The following is a 12,177-nucleotide window of genomic DNA, read 5'->3' as shown; positions in this document are numbered from 1 at the left end:
AAATATGATGCCCAAATTTGCCTACATTTGTGTATATAGTGTCTTGCAAGCCAGCTTCAGTTTTGCTGCTTCGATTGTCTCTTGTGGCTTTGTCAGGCCATATATATATATATATATATATATATATATATATATATATATATATATATATATATATATATATGAGTAGTATGTTGTCTAGTAGGAATTGCATAAACTAGGGGTAAATGAGTAGTTAAAGAATGCTGTTCAAGTTATATACAGAAATGCTCAGTCGTGATAGAATAAACAGTACGAGGAGCGTGCAATAAGTAATGTCCCTGACCCACTTCCAGTTGTCTGATCTTGCTGAAATTTTGCATGTGCATTGATTTATATCTCTATGGGTTATGTGGCAAATTACAGCTCTGAACTAATTGTGGTTTCTGTTTTACAGGTGTTTGAACTGAGTCAGGTTTACATGAAGCCTGTTGAATGCCGAGCAGTTATCCGGTTTCTGTATTTTGAAAGGATGCACACCACAGGAAACTTTTGATGAAATGAAAGAAACTTATGGTGATAATGCCCCATCATATGACCTTGTAAAACGCTGGCACCGTGAATTCAAACATGGTCAGAAGTCTGTGGAAACAGCTCGTAAACCTTGTCGCCCCCTTCTGCCATTGATGAGGCATCTGTCCGTCAAGTTGAGGCTGCCATTTTGGAGGATCAGCGCATTACTATTTGCTAAATAGCCCAAGATGTTAAGATTAGTGCCGGGTCTGTGGAAACTATCATTCATGACCATATGCATAAGGTGTCTGCCAGATGGATTCCCAGATTGCTAACACCATTCCAGAAGTTGAGTGCTTGAGGATAAATTTGGTGATGTGCCAAGAAGATGAGTCAAAGTTTTTCAAAAGACTAATTACACAGGATGAAACCTGGGTCCATCACTATGATCGAGAGACCAAAGCCCAGTCAATGCAGTGGAAGCACTTGAACTCACCACCTCCAAAGAAGGTAAGGGTGCAGCACTCCGCTGGCAAAATCATGCTCACAGTCTTCTGGGACCAGGATGGAGTAGTGATGACAGATTTCCTGGCAATGGGTACCACAATTACCGGAGCCTATTATGCTTCACTTTTGAGGAAATTAAGGAAAGCTATCAAAATTAAGAGGCGGGGCAAGACCAGAAAAGATACCCTCCTCCTGCAGGACAACGCTCCGGTCCACAACTCGCATGTCGCCAGATCAGAAGCACAGGCGTGTGGTTATGAAATCCTCTCCCATCCTCTCTACTCTCCTGACCTTGCACCTTCTGACTTTCACCTCTTCCCAGACATGAAGTTGTTTTTGAAAGGAACGCGTTTCCCAGATGATGCAGCCTTGATTTCTGAAGTCACGTCATGGTTGGAGGACCAACCTGGGGTGTTCTACAAAAACGGTCTCCAGAGCTGCATCAAATGATGGGAGAAATGCATAACTCTGGGTGGTTCCTATATAGAGAAAGACTAATAACTGTGCCAAGTTTTGTTGCTCTATTGCTATGGGAAGTGGGTCAGGGGCATTACTTATTGCACGCCCCTCGTACATTTGGTAAAAATGTTTATCAGTAGTTGTAGTGTTGGAAATCTACTGGAAAGAGGAAATCTTTCATACTCAGTTTGTGGTAAGAGAATTGGGTACAACTGTATTTGTTTTTGGTCCATGGAGTCATTGAATGCACAAAAGTGCAGTAAAATTACTGGCAAGTTGAAAGATGACAACCAGTTTGTGTACAAGAAGTGTGGGAGAACAGATTTGGAGTATTGGTTATTGAGATTGTTCAGAGATTTTGTTGCCTTAATGGTGCTGGTGAAGATGTAATGTTAGGAGTGGATTCAGGGAGCTTCTGCCATTGCTGGTTAGTGTTGTTCTTGTTGTCATTGTTGTTCATAAATGCTTATGCAGTGTGAAGATGTGCAGAGGCAAGACCTGGTCAGTAAGGGTTGAGAATGTGTGTTGCATAGAAAGATGATGCAATGGATCCATGTTTCGGGTCTTCGGGATAGGCTTGGGTCTGATGAGTTTAGAAGATTGGGTCTGGGTATTGTGGGCCTATGCATGTGGGATAAGAGACTTTGATGAGTGATGTGGTGGCATTAAGTCAAAGGCTGAGTTTCTGGTGTGGTGCATACAAGAGAGTAATGGGAATGGACTTGAGAGGGATTAATTGAGAGCCAGGACAGATATGGGTTAGTTAGAAGGTCGATTTTCAAAAGACCTCTAGCATATGTCAACATGTAAAATGGATGTTAACTGAATATGATGGTAATGACTATGAAAATATATTCATGACAATTAAGCTACACAGAGACATTGATATTTTATCTTTGCAAGGAATTGTTAGGTTAAGTGCATTGTGGGGGTGAAACATTGTTATAGTCATGCAGGCTCATAATAATCAAGACCCAGTGATATAATTAACAAAAAAAAGGTTGTCATGGAAGTGGTTCTGGGACCATGACTGTCATAAATAGCTACATCAATGTTTAGATGTAACTCTATTTATAGTCTCTGGACAAGTCGTATATTCTTGAAATGGATAGATCAGTTTACCCTTTTTAAACTCAGTAAGGAGTCAATATCTTTTCCTCTTGTAGTAATTTTCCTCTTGTAGTAATTTAAAAATGGAAATTTGATAATGAACAATATAACTTATCACAAATTTTTTAATTGCTAAATAACTCAAAAACTGCAAATCTTTTTCTCATTACTTGATAATTGTAGTTTTTGTAAAATGTTACACCAAGTCAAGCTAGTGATGCTTTGATTCTTCTCACATGAGAATAATTTCTGCCAAGTCCTGTGCATTATGATGACCAAGTTACCTCAAACTGTGATGGTCTTTTATTGTGTTTCTAATGAACTTCACATCAGTCAAAATCCTACATGGTTTACTCTAATAAACTTAAATTTTAAAGCATTAAGATAGTTTAAATTTATTGTTTTTAAGTTAAATTTTGGTTCTCTTTCAATGAATACCTCAAGTTAATATCAAGTTTCTTGATAAAAGAAAATATTACAATGATCCATATATATAAAGTTGTATTCCTGTCTGTTTGTTTACAATTTGATTAATATATACAAAAGATCCATTACTTTAATAATTCATTTATTTCTATATATAGTATGGTTCTTTCAAAATATATGATTAGGTCATCTCATTTGCATATTATATTAAGGAAAATCAATTTTATTAAATAGTTATATGTTAAAGTTTCTTGCGAGAGAGTTGTTTTTAGTGTTCTATTTAAGATTGTTATTTCATCAACTTTAAATTACAATTATATTGATAATATATTAAATTTATCTGGAATTATTATTTCCAACATTGATTTTTTTTTTTTTTTTTGAAATGGGTAGAATTATTTCCCCTGATGAGTTTTTTATGGTCCGAAGTTTGAAAGATAAAAAAATAAACTCGTCCTCACAAAAAATAATTTGGTAATGCAATAAGTTTCTATTATGTAGACAGAAAGTTGTTTTGCTTTATTTTTAAAAATAAATAAATAAATAAATAAATAAAACACTTACAAATAAATGGAAAGATCTCATTTGTTTTTTTTTTATTATTCTTGAAACGACTATACAGAATCTTTGAGCGTTCCGGGAATTGAATCCCCGCTCCCGAAAAAAGACAAGTCAAAAATGTCTTTTATTTATGAAAAAAAAAAAAAAAGCCAGTGAAGAAAGTGCCTTTACAAAAAACAAAACAAAAACAAGCCAATAAAAGGAATTCCATTTTGTTCTTAAACTTTTCAAACGTGTTAATGTTTATAAACGTTATTTCTACACTTGGGCAAAGCTTTTTCCTTTATTCGCGTTTCAGGTTGGAGTCTGCCCACACAGCTATTTTTTTTTTTTTTTTTTTTTTCTTGGTCGCTCCAGCACTCACTGCTATTTTTATTGAAACAAAAGTTTTGATTCATTTATTTTTTATTTTATTTTTGGCGGAGGTGGGGTCCAACGCATGAGCAACAAAACGTGCTCAATATCTGGAAAATAGCTTCTTCTCTTTATATCCATTCTTCTGAAATATCTGATGGAGAGGATATCATGTATTTCTTTTTTGGGCCGATTACATTTACATGTTTTTATCTGTTCTTTTATTTTTGAAATTGTTGTGGGGGTATCGACGTTGTCCACGATGAAAATGATTAATATCCTTAGTATTGCAGATTTATTCCAAACGGAACTTCATGTCAATCCAGGCATTGCCGGTTACCCATGCTAGTATTTAAGTAACTCTTAACCCTTATTAGTTTTCAATTTTACCTTCTCATATAATTGTCTATAGTGACTACCTACAGCTTCAAGATTCTGCAGGTCATGCTCTTCAACTGGGTTCTCATTGTTACATGATAAGGGCTGTCCCCTTTTCATGTAAGTATAAAAATGGAGAATTTAGTTTAAAATGAAAATGAAAGAGCATAGGCGAAATTCGAACCTCGTAATCTAGTTTAGAAATAGATTACGTGTGAGAATTTAAAAATGTAAAACAAAACATTTGTTTAGAAATAGATAAATATTTCAAGAAAAGAATGTGAGCTGTCAAGTTTATTATGAAATTTTAAATTGAAAGAATGCAGCTTATAAGATAATGTTTTAACATATTGAATATAGGTTAAAATTCCTTTTGTAGAAATAGGAAAAGTTTGGACACGTATGTCCAGGAAACGTGAAAGAATGCACATGTTTTAACATGTGTATGACGTCACGGAAAATAGAAAGTTCTAGAATAGAGAAAAACTTTAGTGAGAGTTAGACAGTCAGTGAAGAGACTCAGAGACAGTCAGACGTCTGGAAACGAGTCGTCACTTCAAGGAAAAATGTGAGACTTTGAATTCTTGGTGATGGAACACGGCCGTGTGAAGAATAAACCATTATGTGTTTTGTAAAGCTCGTCTTGTGTCTTATGTTTCTTATACAAAGGTAAAGTCCAATTGTATTATATATTTGTGTTATATGTATTTACATACACGTCTCAACATCATTCATGTCTACAAAATGTCCGAACTGTCTGAACACTATATCCCTTCACTCTAAGAGCTTTCTCCTTCTTCCATCAGCAAGATCTAAGAAAGAACATTTAATAAATATAAGAATCTCTCCTAATATAAACAATCTCTCAAAGTCTCTCATACAACAACTTATACAACTTCTCTCTCTCTCTAAGATACAACATCATATGTAATAAGACAAGAACTCTCACTAAGAACTCACGTAACATACCCGTACAAGTGGTATCGACTAATACTAATAATAATAACCATATCACCCAGTATATAACATCATGAGTGAAAATATAAAATATTAATAGTGAACTGGGAATTTTTTTAAAATATAAGTATGATATATGTTAAAAGAATACATATATTTTAATGAAATAATGTTAAAATCTCCGAAATTTGTCAGATCTTCTACAAAATTGTTATTCAATACTTAACTTGGGTGATATTTAAACATTTTGAACTTGAAGGTTAAGTCTTCATAAAATAGAAACTCTCTGAACATAGTTCACTTATGTTTAAAGGTTCTCTCATCAATGTGTGTGATAGGTCTCCATGCAACTACTCAGGATTTTATCCCCAACTAAAAATGACAATACAAGTGTGAAAAGTGTCAATTCAATTGAGTTGAAATTATTAATTGAATTGAGAGAGAAGCAGAAATTCCTCATTTTTATGCAACAAATTCAATCTTTTGATAATTTTTTCTCTTTTGTTGCATTCATAGCAACTTTTTGTAAATGAATAGTTTTCTAATCTCAATCAGGATGATGTGAGCAGCGTGACTGATAGATCAGTCAATCAAGATGAAATTGATAATGCAGACACACCAGACAGAAATGAAGTGACTCCGTTGGCTTCAGGTACTTTTTACATTTTTTTAATATATTTTTTATTTTTTTAATTACTTCATTTTCCAACATTTCTCGACTTTCAATCTTCAGTCCTATTTTTCTTCTAGGTTGTCATACCTGAGGAGTAATTTATCTAACAGGATTTGTCAGGATAAGTAAAAAAAAAAACTCACAAAAGTAAGACTGAAAGCTATATAGTATTAAAAATACAACTGCTTCGATTTATTATTGACTGTAAGATTAATAATAGATAAAAGCAGTTGAGAATAAAAGTATTGGAAGTGTGAAACATTTGTTGATCATCATGTTTGGTCTTCCTACTAGTATAATTCATAGTTTCTATATGAAATGACTGTATTGCTGAGAAAAACGAAATTGTTTCTATTCATACATACTTGGTAAAAATGTATACAGGATACTCAGGATAAATTTCATAATCTTTTTTATATTTCATTTCAGAACCATTTGAAGTACTTAATAGCGGTAAAGTGCAATGCATAGTTATTTCTGTCTACTATAGTGGGAGCTGCAGACTATGGATAACTGGAAAGCACTACAATATTGGAATTAAGTGACCTGCTTTATGCTAAATTCAGAAATCTTAGATGCTGCTTAGTACTTGTTGAATAGATTGAAAGAAACTGAAATGTGAGCTCTAGAATTGTGATGGAAATAGCAGGATCATAGCAGGCATGCTGTCTGCACTATTAAATTCATTTAGAAACTTCCAAAAAGCTATAGCCAGATCCATTTAAACAATGCTAACCTTGATAAGAGAGATGAATGTTGTGATGAACAAGAATCTTCACTATGCCTCATACATGAGTCACAAGGACCTCAGTGCCTTACAAAACTCAAACTTCTCAACAAGGCCAAACATCAAGTTGAGCCAGTGATACTTTAATTCTTCTCGCATGAGAATAACTTCTAAGTCCTGTGCATTATGATGACCAAGTTCCCTCAAACTGTGATGGTCTTTTATTGTGTTTCTAATGAAGTTCACATGCTGCTCTACATTTTTGAAAAAGGATTAAATTCAGATGATTACAATGAGTTGTAATATGTGGTAACAGAATTCCATTTCATGTCACACCTATAGGAAAACTCAGAAGTGATTGTCTAAGAACTTCCACAACTTCACCAGCCTCTTGACTGACTGCAACCTAATGGTATATTATTTGCTGCACACAGTTGAGAAAGACACCTACTGCAACACCAGTTTATTGCCAGGATCAAACTGGTGCTCAAACATCTCTGCTCAAGATTCAGGTTCTATTTAGAAGCCATGGTATCTACACCAGTGATGGCTTTTTGGTGTGTTTCTAATGAAATTCACATCATGCTACCTTACAGAACAGCTTTTATTTAGTATTTGGCAAATAACCCAAAAAAAGATACATATTAAATTTTGTTTCATTCAACATAACATTGTTTTTTTTTTGTTTTGTTTTATCAGCAACAAACTAGAAAAGAATTTTACATTTTATTTATCAAGTCTCTTTGTTATTAAAAACACTTGATGTTTTAGCTCAAACATTTCAATAATTTAATCCTAAATTTATTTAATGGTGAACTTGAATTTATTTTTGTTTTTTGATCAAGGTTTTTCATTAAAATTGAGTCTTAAAGTTGTATTTTTTAACGGACAAAAGATGTTACATGTCGAACAATCATTTGATAGAAAAACCAACATATTCAAAGATTTTAGCATTTAAAAAAATATTCTTGAAATCCTATTCCATTAAAAAAATATTAGTTCTTTGATGTCATGATTAATTTTTAATATTTTCCACGTTTAGGTCGTGAGAGTCCAGTTGAAGAGCGTGACCTAGAGTGTCTTGGAGCCGTGGGTGGTATATCGGGGCATCACCACCACCACCACCACCACCATCATCATCATCACCATCGACCTAGACGATCATATGGAACAGACAGGGTAATATTGAAAGCTAATAAGAGTCCAGATTTCTTTAAGAGATCACCAACAACCAAATCCCCAGTGAGTTCTGGACTTATTGACATTGGTCCGGATGGTAATCTTGATGGATTTAAGTTACTCAATGTGCCTCGGCAACGCTTGTCTGCTACATTTAAGCAAGCGCAAGGCAAAGTGACGGCCATGTTATCGGCCTTAGATCACCACTCCAGATCGAGATTCAGCCATCCATTTCAAGAAAATACTGTAAAAAATTATCCCGCTTATGATCCTACGCCTTTAAAACCGATACCTCAGGCCATTCTCACTTCGGAATCAGTCGATCTGGGTTTCACAGCTCTCGAAGAAGAGCATAAGCTTTCTATTTCAAAAGACTCTGGTATTATGGATTCCCCTCAAAATGAAACTAACAAAATAAATGAATACAGAAGCCTTTTACCAGTAGAGGATGAATTAGCAAATTCTGAATCCATATCAGATGTTGACTTGAGATTTTCCGAACAGCAGAATGCTCGACTCGATGAACAAAGATTATCTGCTGCTTTGAAAGTATTTGATCCTCTCTCAAACAATACGGCAACTGTCAAATCAAAAGACGGTGATGGTAGCAGTAGTAGTAGTAGTAGTAGCAGCAGCAGCAGTACTGGTAGAATTGCTTCTGCAGCAGCGGTTGGTGGTGGTGGTGCTGCTGCTGAACCTGCCACAGCTGCTGCTGCTAATGTGAAAGATGCTTTTAACCAATTGAATGGGCAGGAGACAATGACTACCAACTGGGCTTCTCAACTGATAGATGAGGTCTTTACACCAGTGAAAAGGAACCGAAACCAATCAGGAGTTTCTGATCCTGCTGCTAATCCTACTGGTGGCCTTTCACATTCATCGAAGAGAGGAGACATTGCTGGAACTTTTCCAATAAGGAGTAACCATCATAGTTCTGAACTAAAAAATGCTTTGGATATAGATCAGGTAGTTTTGCATCTTCTATTTTTGATTTCAAAATATTTCTAACCTTGCATGTTTTATGTTTTCATGTTTTTACATTGTCTCTTCAATATTTAAACATTTCTGAAGAAAGAAGTTATCAAAAAATAGCTTCTCTCGTGCGCTTGATATAAATGGAAGGTAGATCATTTCAATGATTGCTTGAATTAGTCTCCTATCTACCATATATATAGTTTTCAATCCCACATCTTTTAAGATAATAATATATACATTATTCAATGCAATGTTCAATGCCAGATCAAATTCTGATTTATAAAACATTACAATTTTGCATAGCTTACTATTTGATTGTTTCTCTCCTTCCTCTACACCTGTCTCTCACTATCTCTCTCTTCTCTCCATTTCTCTCTCTCACTTCCTCTGTATTCCACTGTCTCTGTTTCTTCTATATATCTATTAGTGGCTTGGCAAGGCCAAAAGGGAGACCACCGAAGCAGCAAAACTCAAGCTGCCTACCAGGACACTATATATATATACAAACGTAGGCAAATTTGGGTATATTTTATTGGTTTGAAAATATAGGTTCCTTTTTACCAATTGTCATAAAATAGAAATAAATAGAATAGTATTATAATCTTCAAAAAGCCTACAAATTTCCATGTACTTTCGTTTCATAGAACCAATGATATGAGCATTTCAATATTCAATTTGACTATGAGTATATATATATATATATATATATATATATATATATATAAAATTATTTCCACAGTCAAACAACGCCGCAGTTCACAAAAGCCATGACAGCCAACAAACTGGAAGTCCAAGACTTGAGTTTCGCTCTCATTTTGGCTTATCAGTTAGACGTATCTGAACTAGGGATTCAAATCCCAAGCTTCTTGCATGCGAGGCGAGTACTCTGCCACATGAGCAAACACACCACACACAAGAAAGTCTATTAACTGACACAGATCAAGCAAAGCATGGTGAAATCCAATTATGGAATGAACCTACTTTTTAGCAAATTTTTAAGTTCGAATCTTACCGACTATTGATCAGAACTTAACAAATGAAGGCTCGTTGGAAAACTAATGATCTGAATTGTGTAGTAGGCTATGTGACATTTGCTCTTAAGATCATACATTAAGGGAATCATTTATCATCCAAAGCCTAACTTTGGCACATTTTTACAGCCATAAAATGTTTCAATCATAGTTATTTGGTTTCCTAGTTTTGCATATGAATTGCAAAATATGACATTTCCCCAAAACCTCTTGCCTTGATGAAGGGGAGACTAAAACTTGCTGCTAAGGTTTCAAATGATCTGAAATAATAGCAAGGGGAGACTTGATTCCAAATATTTCTCATATGTTATCTCTCCTCATAAATTAAATTTCAGTGTATAAGGATTATTTCATACTAGAGATATTCATAATCATACCCTATTTTCAAAAGAGGGAAGATATAGCGCATATATATATATATATATATACTAGCATTTCAGCCTGGCGTTGCCTGGTAGTTTGGAGGTGTATGTTGAGCAAAAAAAAAAAGCGGTCAATTTTTTTAATTATGACCCCTTAACATTTATTGTTTTGGGCTCAAATCAAGTTATTAAGTTAGATCCATGTCCAAGGAACCTATATCTAAAATTTCAAGTGCGTAGACCCAAAATTGTTGGAGGAGTTTGGTAGAGTTCTCAAAGGTCAAATCATTGAACTTTGACCCCTTAATCGCCAAATTTCTGGCCGAAAACCAATCACATCAATTTTCCCAAATCTCAGTACCCTGTATATCAAATTTCGAGTCTGTAGACTGAAAATTGACATAGTTATTGCGTAGGGAAATGTACACACACACACACACACACACACACACACTTTTATAGATATACTAGCATTTCAGCCCGGCATTGCCCGGGTGTTTAGATGTGTATGTTGAGCAAAAAAAAAAAAAAAAAGTGGTAGTAGGAAGGCAGGCTCGAACCCGTACCGCAAAGGAGGAAAAGAACGGAGTAAAACCTAACGTTTATGCTGTTACGACCACTGCCAAACTGGAAGCGACATTTTTTAAAATTAAGGCTAGACAATCTAAAGGAGAGGATAACTTTCAAAAATATCGGCAAAAAACGTGACCCTCCCCCCCTGTAGAAAAGTGCCTAGTTGAAGGGGAAGATATTAATGTTTTTAGCCAATTTTTCGATATTTGTCGTATGAAAGGTCGAACTTTAAAACGATACTGATCTTGGTAAAATCCGTCGCCTCTATTGAAAGTTTAAGGCAGACATGCAAACAGACAGACATACATACATTTATATATTGTTAACTAAAAATTTTTGACCCAAACTGATGAAAAAGCTTGCCCTATTTCTGAATACCCTTTATGTAAAATTTCAAATATTTAGACCAGAAATTTCTGAGTAATTTGTAAGAGACCGCAGAGGTTAATTTTTTTAAAACTTTGACCCCTATTATGACCCCTTAACATTTATTGTTTTGGGCTCAAATCAAGTTATTAAGTTAGATCCATGTCCAAGGAACCTATATCTAAAATTTCAAGTGCGTAGACCCAAAATTGTTGGAGGAGTTTGGTAGAGTTCTCAAAGGTCAAATCGTTGAACTTTGACCCCTTAATCGTCAAATTTCTGGCCAAAAACCGATCACATTGATTTTCCCAAATCTCAGTACCCTATATATCAAATTTCGAGTCTGTAGACTAAAAATTGACAGTTATTACGTAGGGAAATGTACACAGACACACACACACACGTTCACCTATATATATATATATATATAGATAGATAGATAGAAAACCAAAAATACATACACATACATAAATATATATAGAAACAATTTTGTGTTTACTGCACACTTTTTACGCAAATATTATGCAAGAATAAATAATGTAGAATATCTGCATGAATATAAATACACTTAATAGTTAACTAAAGATGATCATTCCATAAGAAAACCGATTAAAACTAATAGGGAATTAATTAAAATGAATGCTTAAAAGAATATGCAAATTAGCTAGATCTTTTGCTAGTGAATGCAGTTCTACGACCCATATATTACAACATTGTATTTTCTTTTTAAATAAATAGAAAAGAGGGTTTTTGATATGAATATCAATACGCACAAAAGAGAAACGAATTTATAGGAATATAGATATATATATATTAAAAAGTAAAGGGTAGAGTAGTATGGTTCTAATGAGAGAAAAGTGTATATTTAAAGAAATAAACCTACCAACATATTTTTTAAAGTTCTGTTTATTGTTGAATATGTTAGCATTTTAACTAATAGTATTAGTTTTAAATGCAACCCTGCAAATGGTTTAGTTTTTAAACATTACATCACAGCCTAAAATACATATTCATACCTTTTCCCTAATGCTATTACTGCCTAAATGAACACTATCTTGAAGAATCATC

The 12,177-nt window shown here is 34.2% G+C and overlaps 1 protein-coding gene across 5 annotated transcripts in view; it reads left to right on the top strand.

Annotated features, from left to right (window-relative positions):
- Window positions 1–12,177, top strand: part of LOC145241477 (GTPase-activating protein and VPS9 domain-containing protein 1-like) — a 347,817-nt gene that overhangs the window by 250,073 nt on the left and 85,567 nt on the right. For 2 of the 5 annotated variants that reach the window (XM_080104467.1, XM_080104468.1), the window contains 2 exons: window positions 5,779–5,875; window positions 7,666–7,802. The exons of 1 other annotated variant lie outside the window; for it this stretch is intronic. In XM_080104467.1, the coding sequence (XP_079960593.1) occupies window positions 5,779–5,875; window positions 7,666–7,802 (234 nt within the window). Of the gene's footprint in view, window positions 1–5,778; window positions 5,876–7,665; window positions 8,769–12,177 lie in introns of all 5 variants that reach the window. 2 more of the 5 variants (XM_080104464.1, XM_080104465.1) reach the window with 1 other exon arrangement.

This window comes from Euprymna scolopes, chromosome 20, assembly GCF_053919585.1.
Source record: "Euprymna scolopes isolate OS-2025 chromosome 20, ASM5391958v1, whole genome shotgun sequence".
Lineage (NCBI taxonomy): Eukaryota > Metazoa > Mollusca > Cephalopoda > Sepiida > Sepiolidae > Euprymna > Euprymna scolopes.
This window is presented reverse-complemented; position numbering and strand designations above follow the sequence as displayed.